Source organism: Benincasa hispida, chromosome 6, assembly GCF_027475165.1.
Source record: "Benincasa hispida cultivar pf3 chromosome 6, pf3_genome.v1.1, whole genome shotgun sequence".
Taxonomy (NCBI): domain Eukaryota; kingdom Viridiplantae; phylum Streptophyta; class Magnoliopsida; order Cucurbitales; family Cucurbitaceae; genus Benincasa; species Benincasa hispida.
The window spans coordinates 11,769,904-11,792,737 of record NC_143483.1 but is presented as its reverse complement, the minus strand read 5'-3'; the positions used below and the strand labels follow the sequence as shown (position 1 = coordinate 11,792,737).

General features: G+C 35.0%; 2 protein-coding genes across 2 annotated transcripts; both read right to left on the bottom strand.

The window, feature by feature from the left end:
- Window positions 1-1,458: 1,458 nt before the first annotated feature.
- LOC120079873 (NADPH-dependent alkenal/one oxidoreductase, cytosolic) lies at window positions 1,459-3,995 on the bottom strand. The gene is made up of 4 exons (XM_039034323.2): window positions 3,193-3,995; window positions 2,396-2,719; window positions 2,079-2,238; window positions 1,459-1,987 (listed from the first exon to the last, which is right to left on the bottom strand). The coding sequence occupies exons 1-4, from the start codon at window positions 3,400-3,402 to the stop codon at window positions 1,719-1,721; spliced, it is 963 nt and encodes a 320-aa protein (XP_038890251.1). The 5' UTR covers window positions 3,403-3,995; the 3' UTR covers window positions 1,459-1,718.
- A 1,412-nt stretch (window positions 3,996-5,407) lies between these two features.
- Window positions 5,408-9,054, bottom strand: LOC120079871 (CASP-like protein 4A3). Its single transcript, XM_039034322.2, has 3 exons — window positions 7,425-9,054; window positions 7,127-7,262; window positions 5,408-5,694 (listed from the first exon to the last, which is right to left on the bottom strand). The coding sequence occupies exons 1-3, from the start codon at window positions 8,099-8,101 to the stop codon at window positions 5,506-5,508; spliced, it is 1,002 nt and encodes a 333-aa protein (XP_038890250.2). The 5' UTR covers window positions 8,102-9,054; the 3' UTR covers window positions 5,408-5,505.
- Between the last annotated feature and the right edge of the window lie 13,780 nt (window positions 9,055-22,834).

Here is a 22,834-nt window from a genome sequence, read left to right as displayed (position 1 = left end):
TGGAGGTGGTTGTTGGAGCCTAAAGTTGGTTCCATGAAGGTGGAATTGGAGATGGTCATTGAAGTTTGTCGTGGAGGTGGTTTTCAGAGCCCGGAGTTGGTAGCGCTAAGGTGGTCGTCGAAGTTGATCATCGAAGATGTTTTTGTCAGCGTTTGTAGTTGTAGGTGGTTGTTGGAGCCCGAAGTTGGTCACATGAAGGTGATATTCAAGTTGGTTGTCGGAGTTTATCATCAAAAGTGGTTGTCGAAGCTCGGAGTTGGTCGTTAGAGTTGCTCACTCGAAGGTGGTCATCAAAGTTGATCATCAAAGGTGCTTTTTGTCGGAGTTTGTAGTTGGAGGTAGTTATCAGAGCCTACGAAGGTGGTTGTCAAAGTTGGTTATCAGAATTTGTTGTCGTAAGTAGTTGTCAGAGCCTGAAATTAGTCGTTGGAGTTGGTCGCTTGAAGGTGGTCGTCGGAGTTGGGTAATCAAAGTTGTCACAAAGGTGGTTTCCAGAACCCGAAATTAGTTGTCAAAATTGGTTGCCCTAAGGTGGTTGTCAGAGTTGGTCGTCAGGATTGTCATCGAAGGTGATTGTCGAAGTTTGAAGTTGGTTATCGAGGTTGTCATCAGAGGTGGTTGTCAGAACCCGAAATTGGTTCTTCGAGTGTGACAGCGATAGTCGCGGACAATGGTCGATGGATGAAGCCATTGGAAAAATTAGAAAAATGAAGAGATGTGGTGAGTTGGGGTGAGTTAGTAAAGTATTCCAACTCAACTCCACCAACATTTAAATTTGATAGGCCAAACATTGAGTTGGTATATCATACCAACTCAACTCAATTCATATCGATGAGCCAAACACCCCTTTAGTATTAACTTTCACTTAACTAATTTAAATTAACTATGATGTGAATATTTTTAATTAATTTTATGAAAAAGTAGTGAAAATTAATTTATTTAACTAATTCAATTTTGATTAATTTAATTCTTTTACATTAAGTAATAAAAAATGAGCATAGATTATTAGAAATGAGCCTAGATTATTAGAAGTGAGCACTAGCAAACATTTAAAGATAAAAATATAAAATCTTAAAATCAATGATTAAATAAAAATTAAACTCAAAATTTAATGATAAAAATATAACATTTTGTTATTTACAAGTCAAATAAAAATTAGCTCAAAACTTGATCCAATTCAAACCAAACGGGTTACATGGAGTTGATATGAGTTTATGAGATCATTGGGTCATTTGAAATCTAGTATTCCTAACCTGCCAGATCAATAATTGAGAAGAATGAGTAAAAAAAAAAAACATGATGTGGTCTCAATCACTCATCTATATACTTTTATCTTCCCATATAGTAATGATTTCTTTAAATTCTACGTAGTATTGTTTTTTCGATAGTTTGATAGATATAATTTCAAAAATCAATGGTTCGAGATTCCAACTATAGTTTACAAAATAAAAAGGATACTTCATCAACACTTTCATTCTTGCATTAAATTGTGGTATCATATCTGTTGATGAAATGACAAAAAGATCTCTCTTTCTTTCAATCTTCAAAGCAATAAGCAATACCACAATAATGTACATTATCAAAACAGAGGCAGTGGACACAGGAGGAAAAAGAAAGAAACATAGTGTGCAAATGATTTTGCACAACTTATTTTTCCAAACACAAGGGATTTTCCAGTACATGTGGCACAAAACTACTAATTATCAACAACTTGCCTCTTAAGGGATTGGATAAATCACAATTTTTCCAGTAGCTCTGGAGGTTTCAAGATACGCAAATGCATCGAGAGTGTCGGAGAAAGGGAACGGAGATTTTGAGTCGATGATCGGTTTCACCTTCCCACTTTCCAGATAAGGATTTAGTTTCTCCAACATGACAGCATCTGAAGTGAGAAGGAAGAAAGCATCTGGGAACCCTGGAACGGGTGTGGCGATGCTAACAAGATTCCCGCCTTCTTTCAATGCCTTAACGGCTTTATCAGGCTGACCTGCAGTTTTAAAAACAAAACATCACTTGTGAACATTTTCACATTTACACTTCAGATGCAGAAATATGAAGAAAATGATACATTTTCTTACCAACTGCGTCGTAGACTATATCAAATTTTTCATCAAGGTCTTCAAAGTTTTCCTTTGTGTAATCAATAGGCTGATCAGCTCCCAAGCTTCTCAAGAGATCCTGTTTCGATGTGCTTGCTGTAGCAACTACTTTTGATGCACCAAACACATGCTTTGCAAGCTGCCTCATACAGAAAAAACAAATACCAAGATCACATTAGCCAATAATGCAAAGAAACAAAACTTATCACACAACTTTTGTACTTCAATATGAATGTCAACAAGAACAACTGATCCAACTTCTAAATAATGAATGTAGTTGCACAGCCATTGTTTACCTGTATAACATAAGCTCCAACTCCCCCGGCACCTCCCAAAACAATAATCGATTTTCCAGCGGATAACCCGGCCCGTTCAAGACCTTCATAGGCAGTTTCCATGGCAAGAGGAAGGCTAGCAGCCTCTAAGAAACTCAGATTCTTAGGCTTCAGTGCCAAAACTCTCTCTTCTGTGGCAGTGTACTCTGCCAAAGTGCCAACATTTTTTGGCTTATCAAGGGCTTTATGGTTTATATCTCCATAAACTTCATCTCCTACCTTGAATTTTTTCACCTCACTTCCCACCTTCACCACCACACCAGCAACATCATAGCCAGGTACATACTGTTAAGAACAAATCAATTAAAGAAAGAAACCAAGAAAAGGTCAGGAAGCCAATCATCCCCGAAATGTCATGAGATAATTAGCAACTACACAAACAAAATCATCTCAAAAAGCCCCCCTGATTTTGCATCTGTGAAATAGTTTAGATTTAATTGGTATTTTCTTTTACACCTGTTTAAGCTTTAGTTTGGGTCCAAAATCTTGAAAATGTTATCATTCATTATATACCAAGATATTCTCACTTATGTATGTGGAATCTGTTTAAATCAAAGTGTTAGATGAATTCCTTCAAGAGCAGCTTTATCATAAAAGAAACTCCTATTTTCCAATACTCATGGAGAATGACCTAAAACCCAGAACTGATGGTTTCACTTCATCTATGCAAAATCAAAAACAGACCCAGAAAAGTTAAGATCAAAACAATAATTCCCAAGTAAAATTCAATGAAACAGAGAGAGAGAGAGAGAGCTGACCGGAGGGGAATAGTCGAAGGCTTTCAAAGCTCCATGAATTCTCTTGTAATCAATGGGGTTTAAAGATGCAGCAACAACCTTGATGAGCAACTGATTTTCATTGATTCGCGGAACTGGGTAATTGGAATCCAGTTTAAGAACATCGGCAGTGTTGCCGAATTCATGGTAAACCCAAGCCTTCATGTGGGTCGGAACAGAAAGGGCAGCCATGGATGAACAAAGAAGAACAAATCCCAAATTGAAAGCGAGAGATTCGACCGAAGCTTTTGGATTTTGACTCGAAAACTTCACTGGTTAATTGAATTGAATATCCTTACCTCAGGATTTATAAGATAATGTGAAATCTCGAGGAGATGAATGGTGATCTATTTGGGACCCCATTTCAATCATTTTCAATTTCATGATTTTATTACCCATAATTTTGTTCACAAATAAGGCTAAAGCTATTTTAACGTTATTCTAAATCGAGTTACACGTGGTACTATTTAAGAAAATATCTTCCCATTTATGGAATCTGATTGTATTATTAAAAAAATTGGATATTTTCGTCTTGTTCAAGAAATATATCCATTTTATATTTGGGTTGATTCGAAGACCGAAGATAGTTTAGTTGATAAAAGGCACTTTAACATACATGCATACGTATTTTTGCTACACATAATTCCATTAATTAAGCCATTCAACTAAACTGAAAAAATACCTAATTTATTTATGGATCCCAAGTTAAAATTAAATTGAATTCATAAGATGGTGTGATATCATCAATGACATCACCACCTTTACTGTACACTTTGACACTTCCCTACGCGGCCTCTCCATCTTCACCCCTGTCTCGCGTCCCCACTGCGTTAGTCTCTTTTCTTATATTTATTATAATAATTTAATGTTATGTTATTTATTATTTAAATATAAATATTTATTTTAATTTTAAATTTTACTGATAGTAAATATGTTTGAATTAATGTATAAAAATAGATATATTTGAATTCTAAATTTATATTATATATGAATAATTTGATAAGTAATTATTTTCTTCTATTAGAAAATTTGAGTAATTTCTAATTGTCCATGTGAAACTATATATATAAAAGTTAGCAAAAAATTTAACTATTTGATTAAAATTTTTCCATAATATTGATTTAAGTTAATTGATTTTTTTCTTTTTTAAAAAATTAAATAGAAAAAACTCCCTGTGAATATGATCCTCTTGAATTTTCCATGGGGAATCCCCACCCCATTCTTTGTGAAAATTTCACAGGAAGGGAAAATGAAATGGGGAGCGGGGATGGGGAAGCCATCCATGATCCCACCCAGTGGACATCTCTAACCAGCAGCTAAGAGAAAACTTTGATCCAATAGTTCTAAGTAGATCCATCATTGCAAACGAAAAGAAAAATATCTAGGTTCAACCATAAGTAACACTCATTTACGTGCATCCTACCAAATTATCCAATCATAATTTGCCACGTGACAAATTCTTCTTACATCTTTCTTAAAATATTTTTTTTTTTTTTGTGTATTGAGAGTGGGATACATAGAGATGAGTGCATCTTAAAATGCACTCAAGTATTGATCAAACTAATATCAACAAGGATATCAAGGCAAAATACAATAATACCCGATCAAAATTGGAAGCAAATTCAAGAGACAACAAGATAGGAGACCCGTCTAATTTCCTTTTAGTACAACAATTTCAATATAAAAGAATGAACTTTCAATCTCAATAAAGAACTTACTAATTAACATTAAGCTAAGTTTAAGCTAAGTTCGCTTTCACAAATCATCTATTTGTAGTTTCATTTTCATGCTGTGACTTGATGAATATTTTATAAAGGATTTTATACTCTTGTAATGTGAAAGACTTTATTTTGGGCCTTTTGTTGTAAGAGGTTAAGCCCACCATCCTTGACCGAAGCAATGATTTCAGTTGTCTTTTAATAGCTTTAAATTGTTTATGGACTTGGTCTTGTTTTAGATACCTGTTCTATCATGAAAAATTGAGTCGGTGTTTTCTCCATTTTCGCAATGTATAATAACATATTATAACTTTATCCAACTTTTGCCTATCCATTCTTTCCCTTCAACTTGTAAAGATTCAGATTTCAGACTGGGATGTAAAGTGCAGAACAAGTGTTCTTCATCCTATTTACAAAGAATTAAAAGTAAACACCCAAATATATTTTCAAGTGAAGCATACCTAATTCACAGCAGAGTGTTGAAATAAATCTTCTTCTATATTATGCTCACCAGCATCGGTTTGTTTGTTGCTATCATCATTGAATAGTTTGCCAATGATAAGTCCAGAAATGTTATCTAAGCAGATTTACAGAGAGTATAACCGGAGATTATACAACTCAAGGCAAAAGCAACAAATGCAACAATGGACAATCCCAAAGAAGCAGTAGCCATATCTGGAAACTTGTCCTTTCCCCAATTGGATTGCCAATCATCAATTCGGGTCGCAGCCGAAGACGAAGCTGATAGAAGAAGATATGCTATTATCTGCAACAGAAGAACACTGCTTAATTCTTCAAGCTTATCACCAAATGTAGCCAAGTTCAAACACTAATGAAATGTACTAATAACTTCATATATATGCAATTGAATGTTTGCATCATGACTCAGTTTTATCCATAAAGTTCAGGGTTTGCCTAAGAGTTATTACAATTGTATCTTGGCTTTTGTCAGTTTAAGCAATTATACCCTCTCAAACTTGTGAAATCAATTGCACTTAAACTCAGTCATCCCGACTCCATATCATTGCAACTTGGAAAACTGTGCAGCCTACCTCTAACTACAAGGTTCAAGATTGTTACACATAAATTCCAAACCTTAAATCATTCTTAAATTAGTTTTGCACTTGCACTATTGAATTTTTCAAATCAATGACTATTAAGCTCAACCACTTATATTAAGTGTACGTGTAAGATTTAATTGCAACGATTTTTTAACTTCAAAGGAAAATTCCTTTTTTATTCTTTTTAGTATATGATAAGGGTGGAGAGTTCAAACCACAGACCTCTAGTCACTAACACATCAATATGCTAGTTGAGCTATACTCACTTTGACAGAAAATTCCTTAAATTACAAGTTTAGAAGTGTGAATTCATCTTTAAAGAAAATAGTATGCAAGGTTTGTGGTTGTGCTTAAAGGCTTTTAAGTAGCTTATGTTAGTTGTGACCAGATGTTCTTTTTAAATTTTTTACAACCAAGTGATAACTTCTATATGATTCTTTGGTGCAAAATAAAGCCAGTTTCCTTATAAACTTTAAGAATAAAAAGGAAAAGTAAGAAAGACGCGAGGGAAAGGCAGCATTACGAGAGAAAAGGTAACAAAAAGGATGCCCCAAAAGCTAAGGCAAATGAAAAGGAAAGAATAAAAGGAAAGTTACTCAACCAAACCAATCCAAGTTTTTCCAACTACTACTGTGTTATTGATATACTAATTTAGAGGATTTAAGGTAGATCAGAAGAGCTTGTAGTTTTTTTTTTTTTTTTTTTTTTTACCAAGGTAATTTATGTATACCTCGACTAATCTCAAAGGACAACCTGACCCTATGACATTTGGGTATCAAAGAAACCGGTAGTATATTGAATGCGAAATAGCTTACAGAATCTTCGGTACAAAAAAGGTAAGAAAAAGCTTCATGATGAATGGCAAAAATTTCAGTGAAGGAATACAGTAAGAGAACCATCTATCTAGTGGATATTGAACATTATGCTTTACCTTTTTATCTTCTGTGGGTCCTATAAGCTATCATAATCGATACACAATAATATCATCTGAATTCTGGACTAAACTATTGGCCTAATCTTGGCCATCCAATATGTGCTCAGTGTGATGTGCTTGGGTTAGGTACTGAGATTATGACAGAATTAATAATTAAGAGATTGAAATTCAGGAACCCAATGTCAAGCCAAACAGAAACTTGCCTGATCAATGAAGAAATCGAAGTATTGCTTGAAGTGATTACGGATCATGTGTTTCCCAGTGGAGAGAAAATATACAAGATCATAGGATTGAAGTGCAGAGTAAACAAATCCAATAATGTTCACTGCCATACAATACCTGCAAATTTGATGAAATTCCCAATTGAATCAACTCCAAAAGAAGAATTTTGATTGAATACTAACAGGAACTAACAGAGAGATTATAACATGAGCAATCGAAAGAATCAAACGATAGCCAATTCAATTGAAGTTTAGGGGGAAGTGATGTCATTGAACGAACCTGAATTCCTTGTAGCGATAGAAGGAATCCAAAGCCCAGCCCTGATTCTTATCAGAAGCCATAACCGAAAACGAAACCAAACAGAAGGCGAATCCACAAATTCTAAACCCTAGCAAGATTTTCTTCCTCGATTCCTCCCTCTTCATTTTCTTCATCGACAAACTCGCCATCAGCTTCCGTCCTCGCCCAACCTTACCGCCATCGCCACTCTCTACATCACCATCACTATCACTTACCTCTTCCACTTTCCGTACTCCCTGTATTTCAGCATCCACCTTGGTCACTACAATCGGCTCCGTCGGCTGCGCGCGGTTGGCGGCCACGGGTCTGGGAGACGGAGGATTAGCCGACGGTGGCAAGTCCTCAAGTCGTGTAATGGAAAGAGCGTCGTCGATGGAGGAGTTTCCATGAGTGTGACAAGTATGATCGGAAAAATCCGAGGAGATGGACGGAGAATGGAGCGGCGGCGAGGGATCTTTGCTGCTGGAGAGGGAATGGGGAGGTGAAGAGCGAGCAGAGAGAGGAGGATGGGATTCGTCATCGTTTTCGTTTTCTTCTGATTGGTTATGGTGATGTTTTTGTTGTTGTTGTTGTTGTTGTTCTTCTTCTTCTTCTTCTTCCATGGTTTTTGCTTGTTCTTCCTTTTTCATTTCTGCTTCAGAGCTTGATGCTGCCATGGAAGCTGTACTGGTGAGTGACTCTCTAACTGGAAGCTAGATGTTTGGTTTTTGTAATTTTGTCTAAAAGAAATGGCTATTTTTTATAAAAAAAAAGTAAATAAATAAATTCAAAAGCAAGGAAATTAAATATTACCCTAATTTTATAGAATATTTACATAAAACTCACAAACTTGCGAAAGAGATTTAAATCAAATCTATTAAGATCATATTTAAAAAAACACATTAATTTCTCCTTTATGAGAATGAATCATGTAGAATTTTTCTAAAGAAAAGAGTTGTTTTATATATTTATATATTTTTCACTATCAAATCTATTTTCTATTTTTTATGTATCAATTCTAATATATTGATTTTTTTATAAATATTTTTCTTGATATTTAAAAATTAATCTACAACAAACAAATTTATCATACTAAATAATTATTTAAATTTTTAAATAACAAAAAATTAGAAAAAAAAATTATAAATCTATTTTAGTTATTATATCTAAAATAAGATGTTTTTGTATTTATATACTAAACTCTCAAACCTACTTTTTCAAATTTAAGTTAAATTTACCGTACACTATTGATTTTTCTAAAATCATAGTTGTCAGCTATTATTGTTCACACGAGGTTTCTGGAAAAACGTGTTTCGAGGAGTTGAACTTGAGTTGGTGTTGGAGTTGATTTGATGTGATATGGTTCGATCTCTAATATTTGATCCGGAGTGAGTCTTGGGAGTCCTCTGCTTGTTAGTGAATTCTCTCTTGGGTCTTGGGTCTTCTGAGTGTAGAAAATGCTACTCTCTATTTATAAAGTTCTCAGGTGGGCTTCGTGGGCTTGGTTGGTCCATGGGCCTGACCCTTGGGCCCAATTAGTTGGTTTTTTGGACTGATCTGGAATTTGGGTCCAATTCAATTTTTTTGTAGTTTGGACTTTAAGCTCAAATAGTAATATCAAATTGGATCAATTTAATCTCATCTGATTCATCCGCATGACATCATCGAAACTTGTCTTCCATTCAATTTAGGACATGTGTTAACTTCTAATTGGACCCAAAGTCAATGATTTAGAAATTAGTCGTTTAATTTAGCAAACGACGTGGTGACTTGTGATTGGTCCAAAATTTTTCATTCCACAAATGCCCCTTTTCGAGATTTATGCACGTATATAGGTGGATGAATCTCGAAAAAAAAAATGTAATTTGAGATCAAAGTATGATTTTTTACTCCTTTAATTTGGTGCATCATTATGATCAAAATATGAGAATTTAGCTCAAAATTTTGATTTGAAATCTTGTTCGTTTGACACACTTTCGCTAAGTAAACTTTAATTTCAACTAAAGTGGGATTTATGTTCCACTTTATTGCAAATTTAATTTATTTTAATTTGAATTGGGAATAGAATTTGGGGTGAAATTGAATCTTGATCAATTTTGGTTTGAGATAGAAATTTGGGATATGCTCAATTTTACTTGGAAATGAGTATAGAAACTAAGGTTGATTTAAATTTGAGATAAAATTTGGAATATTGCCAATTTTGACTCGGCATTTTATTCATAACTCAATATCAAGGTTAACCATTCAAATATTGATAAAATTTGGGATATGGCCAAATTTTAATTTGGGACGTATTTGACATTTATCTCACTCGATTTGTCTGGCTTGAAAAAATTTGGATTAGAGGCTTTAGACTGAGATTTGGAATAACAGTTGATTTTAATTTCAATTTGAATGGAATATGAATTTGAACTTAAATGGAAGAGATTTTAGAGAGCCAAAGTATTGGAAGACAGCCTTACTAACGAGATCAGACCATTACCAGCAATATCAGGCCATTACTAGTGATACCAAATCATTACCAGTGAGATCAGGCCATTACCAGCGATACCAAGCCATTAGTAGTGAGATCAGGCCATTACCAGCGATACCAAACCATTACTAGCGAGATCAAGCCATTACCAAAGATACCAAGCCATTAATAGCGAAATCAGGCCATTACCAGCGATATCAAGCCATTATCAGCGAGATCAGGCCATTACCAGTGATACCAAACCATTACCAGCGAGATCAGGCCATTACCAGCGATACCAAGCCTCACCAGTGATACCCTACCAACTTCATGGTGATACCCTACCAACTTCACCAGGAACGTAATTTGAGAATCGAATTCGATTCGTTTAACAGCCGAAGAAGGAATGATACTCTGCTGCCGGAGACAAGAAGAAGAAGAGGACGAAGAAGAGTGTAGAAACGTAGGATCTACATCTTCAAGGTGCTGAAACAAGTTTATCCAGACATTGGTATTTCCAGTAAGGCCATGGGTATCATGAACAGCTTCATCAACGATATCTTCAAGAATTGGCCAAACATGTTGTCTCTGAAAGCACCAAGGCGGTGACTAAGTTCATAAGTTCCTCTCCTTTCATAATCTTCTGTTTGCAGTGCTTGCAATTACCACGTGAAGTTTGTTGGAGAGAGCGAGATTTTGAGCGAGAAAGTGAGAGAGAGAGAGAGTGGAGAGAGCGAGATTTTAGGAGAGAGCAACACTGGAGAGAACGAGATTGTAGGAGAGAGCGACACTGGAGAGAACGAGATTGTGGGAGATAACGACACTGGAGAGAGCGAGATCGTGGGAGAGAGCGAGATTTTAGGAGAGAGCGAGATTTTGGGAGAGAGCGACATTGAAAGAGCGAGATCGTGGGAAAGAGCGAGATCAGCAAGAGCATTTCAAGCGAGATTTTGGGAGAGAGCGACACCAGCGAGAGGATTTCGAGCAAGATTCTCCCTTATTATTATTATTATTATTATTATTATTATTATTATTATTCCTCTTTTTTTTAATCTCAGGTAGTCGTCTGCTTTGTGGCTAGCGATACCAGCCTTAGCAAGATTTCCTTCTCCATACTGTTGGCTTATGCCAGATTCTCTCAAGTTTTGAGCTCAAAACTCCTCACCGTTGAATCTGGGGATTCAAAACTCCACCGTGACCCCTAATTCAGGCAGCCTCCAATCGAGCATGATCTTTTTTGTTGACTCTTAACTAATTTCAGTAAAAATCGGAGTTCCACAACAAAATAAATAGTATTTAGTTCGAGTAACCCGTGATTTTATCAGATTTCAACTGATTAGTAGAAAAAAATCCCATCGAACTTAGCTATATAAATACTGGTAGGACGCATGCTCTTTTTTATCTTGTAGTGTGATCTCCTTCGTTCTTACGTCCTTTGCAGTTTGAATTGTGATTCTTTTTCGATCTTACGTTCTTTACATCCTTTGTCAATCGGACTCGGATTGCAAATCAGCCTTGAATTGCAGTAGGAAGCTGTAAGTGAGGAGAAGGGAGGAAGAAGGAAAGATGGGAATTAGGGCTTCCCTTCCTTTTTGTTTTCATATATATTTTTTTTCCTTTTTTTTGTTCTTTAAATTTTTTTTTTCACATGTTTTTTTTATTTCTTCTTTTTTTTTTCAGAAGTTTCTTTTTTCTTTTTTCGTTTTTTTTCTTCTTTTTTTTTTTGCTCTCTTTTTTTATTATTTATTTATTTATTTTTACTAACTTGCCCCTCTACTAATTTTTTTTTTTTTTTTTTTTTTATAGGAGTGACTGTGCAACCAAAGGAGCACAATAAAACAAGTTTTTTTTAATCTCATCGACCCGTCTTTGGTGCACTCGTATATCCTGATCGTCATAGGAGGGGCCTCGCAAAGGCTTACAACTCTCCCATTCGATCACCCTAGGTGGATCCCGCACCGTTTGTACATTCTGATCGTCATGGGAGGGGCCCCGCAAAGGCTTACAACTCTCCCATTCGATCACCCTAGGGAGGATCTCGGAAAGGTCTACCTTGTAACGCTGCTCATGTATCCTGATCGTCATGGGAGGGGCCCCGCAAAGGCTTACAACTCTCCCATTCGATCACCCTAGGGAGGATCTCGAAAGGGTCTACCTTGTAGCGCCCTCATGTATCCTGATCGTCATAGAAATGGGCCTCGTAAAGGCATACAACTCTCCCATTCGATCTCCCTAAGGAGGATCTTCGAAAGGTTTGCCTTGTTATGTTACTCCTTAATCAAAATTTGAAGATAAGGGAAATATGCCATTGAGTATTTGAAGATGAGGCGGATATGCCATCAAACCTTGAAGATGAGAAGAATGTGCCATCAAGATTTTGAATGGATTCAGGTTGGCTAGAGTTGATCTCACGTACAAGGCGGAGCCAAACGGATCTGAGTTTTCCTCGCATATGAGGTGGAGCCAAATGGAATAAAGTCATCCTCGTATATGAGGTAGAGCTAGACAAACTAAACTTGATCTCGCATATGAGGTGGAACCACACCTACATTTTTGGAGAGGAAGCAAAGCTACAAAAATTATGGAGAAAAGGTGAAGTTGTACCAATATTTTGGAGAGGAAACAAAACCGCACCACGACTTTGAAGATGGAGCGAAGTCGCGTCATCAATTTGGAGATGAAACGAAGTCACGCCACGACTTGGAGATGAAGCGAAGCCACGTCATTAGTTTGAAGATGAAGTGAAGCTGCGTCATGATTTTGTAGGCCGAGTCATTAAAGATGGAGCCGAGCCATGCACACCGACCTTGAACTTGAAGATGGAGCGGAGTCATGCACACCGACCTTTAACTTAAAGATGGAAGTGGGGCCATGCATGCCAATCTTGAACCTAAAGATGAAGAGGCAACGAAGCCTTTGAACTTAAAGATGGAAAAGCATCGATAAAGCCTTTGAACTTAAATATGGAGAAGCATCGATGAGACTTTCGCACTTGAGTTTGACGAAGCATGAAGCTTTGGCAGTAGGCTTGACTTTGTGACTTTGAGCATGAAGATGAAGCATCGTTGGAGCCTCTAAACTTGAAGATGGAGGGGCGTATTAAGTTTAAGTGCATTCCACGTGTGTGCCTTTTATTTACTGTGTTGGCTGCTTACGAGGGATGAACATCTTCAACCCATTATGTTGCCCCCAATAGAGATGAACATCTTCAATCTGAAATGTCATTCTTTGACGGGGATGATCAACATCAATCTTGTAGTATTATACTTAGGTGGTTATGATACCTCTTCTGATGGACTAAACTTAAATTTCTTTAAGTTTCCTTCGTACCTTTAAAGAAAGGGATCGAATCATGACGTAGTTCAAGTTTTTTTTTTTTTTTTTAACTGAATTAAACTTGAAGTTTCTTTTAAGCTGCCTACATACCCTTCTTAATGATAGGGATCAAGTCATAATGTAGTTCGAAGAGATTTTTTTTTCCTTTTTATGCGCGACTGAACTTAAATTTCTTTAAGTTGCCTACATACCCTTTATAATGAAAGGAATCAAGTCGTAATGTAGTTCATACAATTTTTTTTTTTTTTGGGCCGTTCACATTTTAAGCTCATGTGGGCTAGGAGCATCATGCAGTTTAGACTCTTGCGATGAAGACCTTCTTCATTTAAACTTCAGAAGCTCTTATTTCATCGTGGTTTTGATTATCTTCTTCATTTATAGGATTCGTCAATATGATGAGTTTTGGCTTCACTATCAAGGAACCTTCTGTATTTATGTCAACAGAAAATTTCCTCTTCATGCGTGAAGGGACACGACTGTGAATCTTTTCGTCATTGTTTTCTTCATGGAATGACGTTGGCTTCAAGATTTTCATCCTTTATTTACGTTGATTGCTTGTTGTCTTGAGACGATCAGAAGTAGATGTTGAAGGTTGATCTTTCTTTGATGTGGATATACTTAGCCTTTTGAAAGCTAAAGTTTGAGTAGAAGTAGTTATTGGACATTGGTCTTCTTCTCCTACCGTGGCCATACTCAATCTTTGAAAGACTGAAGATCAAGCACTTAAAGGCTTAATACGATCGAAGACAGAAGTTCTTTGCTTCATTTCTTCTGAGTCGTTGACTTCTTCGACAGTTATATGATTGTTATCGACTTTCACTATGCCGACAGTGTGACATGAAATAACTTCTAATACTTTCTCTGGATGATTATTGAGAAAGCTTCTTGGGAGAAATTCTGCCAAAGTTTCCGGCCGTCGGAATTGAGGGAAGTCTTTGTCTTTTTTCTTAGCAGGCTTCGGCTTCCGTGTCATCTTTTTTCCTTTCTTTTTATGAGTCTTGTTTCTTCTTCTATAGTTTCGATAGGAACGCGACTCTTTTTGGGTGGAGTTTGGTTGTCTTCTCTTTCGATGAGTCACTACTATCCACCCTTCGTTGTCATCTTCAACAAGCTCATCTTTCTTTTCGGAATTTGCTGTTTGAATCTCTTGTTGGAACCGAACAACTATAGGCTTGAATTCTCCAAACTGGATCGGACTTTGTCTTTGAGCATGAGACACAGACAGTATTGGAACATTTGAAGTCACCATTACTGTAGCGTGATTTGTCTGAGCTACTTCATCCAAATCTAGCTTAATCTTCTTTTCACGAGCCAACTTCATAATTCGTTCCTTCAGCACCTTTCAACTGGGTGACTAATGACCCGATGATACTTGAAGTAGTTAGGATCATCTATTTTTCCTTCTTGTTCTGGCCACTTGCATTCCGATAGCTGAATAAGTTGCTTCTCTAGTAGTTGCTCCAACATATCAGCCACATTAGAGTCAGGGAATGGATAAACCTTCTCTTGTCGTTTTTTAAGAGTTGGACGATGCTTCTCACCCTCATTGTGCCTTCTTTCAAATTTTGTTTGTTTTCCTTTGGAGGAAAATTTCAGCGGAGTCACATGAACGACCATAGATTCTTTTGTGGCACTACCCATGATCTTTTCAGTGCCCTTGGCATCATTTTTGTATTTTCTCCCTTCAGAGACTAGGAAATCTTTAGTTCCCCCTATTGGCAATGCTCAGCTCCATATCATGAGCGCGTGTTGCCAGCTCCTCAAACGTACGAGGTTTTATCCCTTGTAGGATATAGAGAAGCTCCCAGTGCATGCCTTGAGTGCACATCTCCATTGCAGATAATTCAGTAAGTCTATCTTTGCAATCCAGACTTAAAGCTCTCCATCGGTTGGTGTAATCGATGACTGTCTCTCCCTTCCACTATTTAGTGTTTGTCAGCTCCATCATGCTAACAATACGCCTTGTACTGTAGAAGCAGTTCAGGAACTCCCTTTCTAGTTGTTTCCAACTGTCAATCACTTCTGGCTCTAAATCAATATACCAATCGAAAGCACTTTCTTTCAAGGTATGGACGAACTGCTTGACTAGCTGGTCTCCTCTAGTTCCTGCATTTTCATAGGTTTCAATGAAGTGTGCAACATGTTGTTTTGGATTGTCCTTTCCATCGAACTGCTATAACTTTAGAGGTTTATACTCAGTTGGCATTCTCAGGTTGTCGATTCTCTTAGTGTATGGCTTGGAGTACATATAGAAGGTTTGCAACGGTTCTTCGTACTGAGCTCTTATGGGGTTTGTGATCATATCCTGGAGCTGTTGAACTGACAGGGAGGCAACAGAGGTGGATTGTGGTGGCTTATTTTCCTGCAAGACAGTCTTTCCTTTGTCATTGACTTTTGTAGCTGGGGATTGACTTGATTCAGTAGTATCTCGAGCCTGTATCTGATCTCTAAAAGTAGCGATTTCATGATCTCGCTCCTCTACAGCCTTTATTAGGAGGTTTATCTTTACCTCCATCTCTGCCATGGTCGACTTAGTCGTTACGTCAATCATCATGACAAACACTACATCAAGATGTGATTCTTTCTCTGATAGTTCAGTAGTAGAAGCATAATTGTCGAACAAGGGGTTTTTTCTGATGACGATCCCGCCTTTAGGAGATTCCATCAGCTGGTCCCAGATTTCCTCCGTGATGACAGAGTTTATGCAAGTGTTGTTTGCGATGGTAGCTTTGGATACAACTTTCTTTAGTGCCATTTGTAGATTTGTTAGACTTGGATGACGAGAGAGAGATGAGAGGTAGAGATGTCCCACCGAGCGTGCCAATTTGTTCATGCGAGGTTTCCAAAGAAACGTGTTTCGTGGAGTTGAACTTGAGTTGGTGTTGGTGTTGGTGTTGGAGTTGATTTGATGTGATGTGGTTCGATCTCTAATATTTGATCCTCTGATTCTCTCTCAGTTGGATGAATATGCTTGACTTGGAGAAGAAAAGCGCCGAACGTTCTTGAAGTAGAAGTCTTGGAAGCTTGGAGTAGAAGCCTTGGAAGAGTATTTGTGTCTTTAAAGGTCTTCTGCCTTATAGGAGTGCAGCTTCAGGAGTCTTGGAAGCTTGAAGTAGAAATCTTAGAAGAGTATTTGTGTCTTCAAAGGTCTTCTGCCTTATAGGAGTGCAGCTTCAAGAGTCTTGGAAGCTTGAAGTAGAAGTCTTGAAAGAGTATTTGTGTCTTCAAAGGTCTTCTGCCTTATAGGAGTGCATCTTCAGGAGTCTTGGAAGCTTGAAGTAGAAGTCTTGGAAGAGTATTTGTGTCTTCAAAGGTCTCCTACCTTATAGGAGTGTAGCTTCAGAAGTCTTGGAAGCTTGAAGTAGAAGTCTTGGAAGAGTATTTGTGTCTTCAAAGGTCTTCTCTTATAGGAGTTCAGCTTCAAGAGTCTTGGAAGCTTGAAGTAGAAGTCTTGGAAGAGTATTTGTGTCTTAAAAGGTCTTCTATCTTATAGAAGTGCAGCTTCAGGAGTCTTGGGAGTCCCCTGCTTGTTAGTGAATTCTCTCTGGGTCTTTTGAGTGTAGAAAATGTTGCTCTTACAAATGAAGAGAACTTCTCTATTTATTAGAGTTCTCAGGTGGGATTCGTGGGCTTGGTTGGTCCATGAGCCTGATCCTTAGGCCCAATTAGTTGGTTTTGGGCCTGATCTGGGATTTAGGTCCAATTCAACTTTTTTTGTAGTTTGTACTTTTAAGCCCAAATAATAATATCAAATTGGACCAATTTAATCTCATTCGATTCATCCGTGTGACGCCATCGAAACTTGTCTTCAATTCAATTCGGGACATGTGTCAACTTCTAATTGGACCCAAAGTTAATGATTTAGAAATTTGTCGTTAATTTAGCAAACAATGTGGTGACTTGTGATTGGTCCAAAATTTCTCGTTCAACAATTATTTTAAAAACCAATCTAAAACGAAGCCTTAATGGGTATTTTGTAGGGATGTAAATGGGTTGAGTTGGACTGGGTTAAAGGTGTTTTCTCGACCAACCCCAAAGATTTGGATTAGATGGGTTGGCAACCCAAAAGACCAAATAAAATGTCTAAACCAACTTAACCCAACCCTTAAAATTCAACTTTGATTGGGTCGTTGGGCTATAGTTTATATTTTTCTTTTTAATTAAAATATGTAAATTTATCTATAACATATAATACTAAATATCTATGATATTTATTACAAACTTTAAACAAAGGAATATCATAAAAGTTATAAAAAAAATAAAAATTTAGCGATTAAACAATACAAAATAATCAAAAAAAATTAGAGAGAGGGATCTCTTGCTTGTATTGACAAAATTTAATATATCTCACATAATTCACATAAAAATAATATATCATAAAGTATATAATAATACTTAGATATTGATAATAGAGAAACTATATTTTTTATATATATATAATTGGCTAAATCAATATCTAAATTATCTAAAAATAGCCTAGTATATTCTAACCTAGTATTAATAGTCTAGTATAATAGGCTAGCTCTACACTGATGTATATTATACATTGCAGATTTAAAAAAATGCAGATATAGTTGAATGGTAAAATTTCTCCTTGCCAAGAAAAAGATGCGGGTTTGATTCCTGCTATCCGTCGAGGATGAGGATAATAGGTTAATTTTTTCATTTAATAGGATAAATTATTAAGTACTTAAAATTTTGGGTTGCCCATTTTTTTTTTACTCAACCCAACCCAACAAAAATAGGAAAAAAAATTAATCCAACACAATGCATTTTGGGTTGAGTAGTTCGAGTTATCGGGTTGTCAAGTCATTAGAACACCCTATTTTTTTGGTTTAGGGACAATGAAGGAAATAGCAAAATCGGGGGTGCCTTTTGTTTTTTTATAAAAAAACGGAAATAATAAGATTTTTGGCAAAAGCATGCCGTGCACATGATATATATATATTTATTCTGCAAATTGTCCTTGGTATGGTCGACTAACCATATTTTCGAGTACTGTATAATTGCTATGCGTGTATAAATTCTCAATAGAAATATGAAACCGTCAGTTATGAGACGGTATATCAATTTTCAATAGAAATACAATGTAAATTGAGTCGTCTATTATGAGACTTCAATCTAACGAACTCAAGAGATAAAGATGCTAAAATTTTCTTCCATTTTAAAATTTGAATTAAAAATTTCATATTTGTTTTGATTTAATTTAACCACTTTTTTAAAATATTTAAAATTAATCAATTTTTAATTTGTTTATCATCATTGTGATTTTAATTTTATAATATATATTTAGATTTTACATTATTTTTTTTTTATTTTGATTGTTTTTAAATTCGAATTAATCTTTTTTATCCTGATTAGGATTTATTTAATATTTTATACATATTATTATCTAACAAACTGTATATTTTATTTAATTTTTATCATTTTTTATATTTTTAATAACTTTTTATTCATTATCATCTTATTATATCATTATATCATTAATTTATCTTTTTGACAAACAAATCATTATTCACTTTTGTAATCTTGTTGTTTTTGTTATGCCTTTATAACGAGCTAAGCTTCTACAGTTTGATGGTTGATGAAGTTATAAATATAGTGTAATTGTTGAAGTTTAAATGAAAATTAAATTATGAATACAGTGTAATTGTAAATAAACGAGCTCTCTTTCTGATGTTTCTCTCCCAAATTATATTTGAATCTATATTTTATTATCAAATTAGATTTTATCTAGCTATTTATCGAATTAATCACAATAAACAAAAACTTTTTGATTTTTTTTCTAATTTATATTTGAATTTATCTTTTATTGTCAAATTTAATTTTATCTAACTTTCAATTTGTTTAAATATTTGTTACAAATTCAATTGTATCTATTTTTTTCATTTATTCATATTGTTATCAAATTAATTTGATTTTTCCCCATTTTTTTCGATGTTTTCAGTTTTTCATATAAAACACGTAATCTAAATGGACATTAAACTTTAAATATTTAAAACATGCACATGTATATATAAATATATATGTTTAGTTTGTTATTATTATTATTATTATTAACAAAAAAAAAACCATAAATCTCATCTTCTTCGCTTAGCCGCCTCCAAAATCTCTTTATCTCCTTCTCAATCTCATGTGTTCGATCGTTGGTTCAGCAACCATTTTGTAAATTTCATCGTCTTGACTAGCTTTTGACGACCACCCTCGCTAGGTCGCCGACCTTTTTCACTCGCACCCATGTTTTTTGCTTTTATTTCTACTTTGAACATTATTTTCAACAATGACATTCTAGGATTGATAATATTTAAAGTTGGATTTCAAGATCCTATGATCAAAATTGTCACAATAGAATGAATAAGATAAAACTCCTTACAACTGATTTGGTGTCAAAAGCAATCATATTTCTAATAGTCACATAAGTAGCAATTCTTTCAAATACTCACTTGCCAACAACTTCACTAATACAATCAACTTTACTCTTCCTCACATTGGAGGAAGTCCATCATTGCAGACATCCATAAGTTTCTAATGATCCCCACCACCTGGTTGTGATCTTCTCTCGCATACGCATTTATAGGCGGCTAGAAGCATTAAGGACCATATTGGGTGATTTTAATTTTTTCCTTTGGAATATTTAGATATTGTATATTTGTGATTCTAGAATGTTTAGATAGTATTTGTGGTTATAGAATGTTTAAATAGAGTGTATTTGTGATATTCGAGTTGTCTTTGAAGCAGTGTATCTTTGTATGTACTTAATTTTGTTGTTTTATGGTAGTTTTGTCATTTACTCATTAGTATTTTCTATTATATAAATTTATTTTACTATTTTTATAATTTTGAAACCTTTTTACCATTTTTCTAAAGAAAATTTTAAAATTTACTATTTCTCTTGTCAGTCATTTGGTTAATACAACTTCACACTAAAAAAGAGGCAAGCCACGACTGAATATTCTATCTACTCATATACTTGACCTTATGATAAATAGCTCAAATAAAAATTTTAGGTGAATTTGTCATGATAACAAAGAATGTCATCTTCAAGCCTAGTTGTGGAGTTTAACATGGAATGCAACAGTTTAATGTTTATTGTGCCTAGAAAGAGCATGATGATAGATTGAGTTTTAAAATAATGTATCTACTCACGCTTGATTTTTAAAATTATCATTAAATATTAATAATTAATTCGTAAAAATACTAATTGAATTTTTTGTTACTATATGGATAAAAAAATGTCAATAAATATATTATTAACTATAGTATATCAATCTTCTTCCCCAAACTATAACCATAAAATTGTCTTAAATAGTTCACTCGGGTGGTATATTATACCTCGACCACGAGACTAGAGATTTGTATATCCACTACTACATGTTTAATCTAAAAGTTATGAGAAAAACACATTTTTGTCCCTAAATTTTGGTCTAATTTCTATTTAGTCTCCAAATTTCATAATATTATACATTTGGTCTTTAAGTTTTGAGTTTGGTTTCAATTTAGTCCTTACGTTTCAAAATGTTACTATTTTAGCTTTGACATTTGGGTTTTGCTTCAATTTGGTTTTTATGTTTCAAAATTTACACTCTTGATCTCGATTATTCACTAAATACTCATTTTCCACCTTTTATATTAAGTTATGTTAATAAATTAAAAGTCATTAATAGAATTATAATTAATTAAGTTTCACTATTTTTTTTTATCATTTTTAAATTTAATTTTAAATTTTCACTTCATAATTATTTTTAATTAATTAATAGAAACTGATGTTAATGATTGAAAATAAGTATTTAATGAAAAATTAAGATTAAAAATGTAAAATCTTGAAACCTAGGGACCAAATTGAAATAAAAGTCAAAGCTCAAAGGTAAATTTACAACATTGTAAGTACTAAATTGAAACAAAACTCAAAATTTAAGGACATTTGAAAATTAAAGATCGGATAGAAACTAGACCCGAAATCAAAAAGGTATTTTTTTCAAAAATTATTTTATATGTATCAACTCCAGCATTATTTATCCACTCCTACATGACACATGTTATACTAAAAAATATATATATAAATTTATCATAATTTTAACTTAATACATCACAAGTTTTTTTCTTCCCATTGTCTCACACTCAAAAAAATACTTTTTTATATAAACAATAATGAATTAAAATATAAAACCAATAAGGTGAAGGTGTCACATTTTCTTATTGGGCGGTGAATAGTTGGAAGGCCGAATTCAATTTTGGCTGTTTCTTCTGTCGTCGTGTGGGCCCAGCCATGATGCCACTAACTAAAGTACAAGTGGCTGCTGATTAGGTTTTATTTACGAATGGATTGAATCTGGACCGTTCTTGATTGATGGTCCTGATCTTTTAATTATTTTAAATAATTTTTAAAAAATTAAGATACCAAAAAAAAAAAAAAAAAAAATCAAATATAGAAAATAGGGCAAACTATTTACATATAGCAAAATTTATCAAATAGGCTAATCTCGTATTTTTTTTTTTTTTTTTTGCTATATGGGTAAGTAGTTTCATATTTTTTCTATTAATAAGAATTTCTAAAAATTAGTAAAAAAAGTTAATAATAAATGGGAGTTTTCCTCATTAAAAATATTAAAGGGGTGTTTGACACGGTAACATGAGTTGATTTAAGTTTGTATAATATACCAACTCATTGTTTGACTCGCTAACTTTAAATGTTGGTAGAGTTGAGTTGGTATATTTTACCAACTCACCCTAACTCTCTCTTCTTCCCATTTTTTCGATGGCTCTACTATCGGCCACTGTCACACTATGAAAACTAACTCAGGCTCCGACAACCACCTTCGATGACAACTCCGGCGACCAACTCCGGGCTACGACAACCACCTTCGATGATAATTCCTGCAACGGAATTCGGACTTCGACAACTATCTCTGATGACAGCTCCAACGACCAACTCCAAAGCTCCAACAACCTTCGCATGACCAACTCCGATAACTAATTCTGGCCTCCGACAACCACCTTCGATGACCCAACTCTGACGACCACCTTCGCGCTACCAACTCCGACGACCAATTGGCTTCGACAACAAACTCTGATGACCAACTCCGACAACCACCTTCGTAGGCTTGAACAACCACCTCCGACTACAAACTCTGATGAAAATCACCTTCAATAATCACCTTTGAGTGAACAACTCCGATGACCAACTCGAGGCTTGGACAACCACCTTCGACGACAAACTCCGACAACCAACTCTAATACCACCTTCATGCGACTAACTTCGGGCTTCGACAATCACCTCCGGCTACAATCTCCAACGAAAATCATATTCGATGATCAACTTCGACGACCACTTTCGCCTGACGAACTCTGGGATTCAAAAACCACCTATGATGACAAACTTTGACAACCAACTCTAATGCACCTTCATGCAACCAACTTCAGGTTCCGACAATTACCTCCAACTACAAACTCCAACCAAAATCATTTTCAATAATCAACTTCGACAACCACTTTTGACTACTATAAGATTGATGACGGTTTATGTTGTAGGGTTGTTGATTATATAAAAATATTATTTTGTGTACATTAAGTGCAATATTTATACGTAAAAATTTGTATTTTTTTTTTATTTAATTGAATTCAC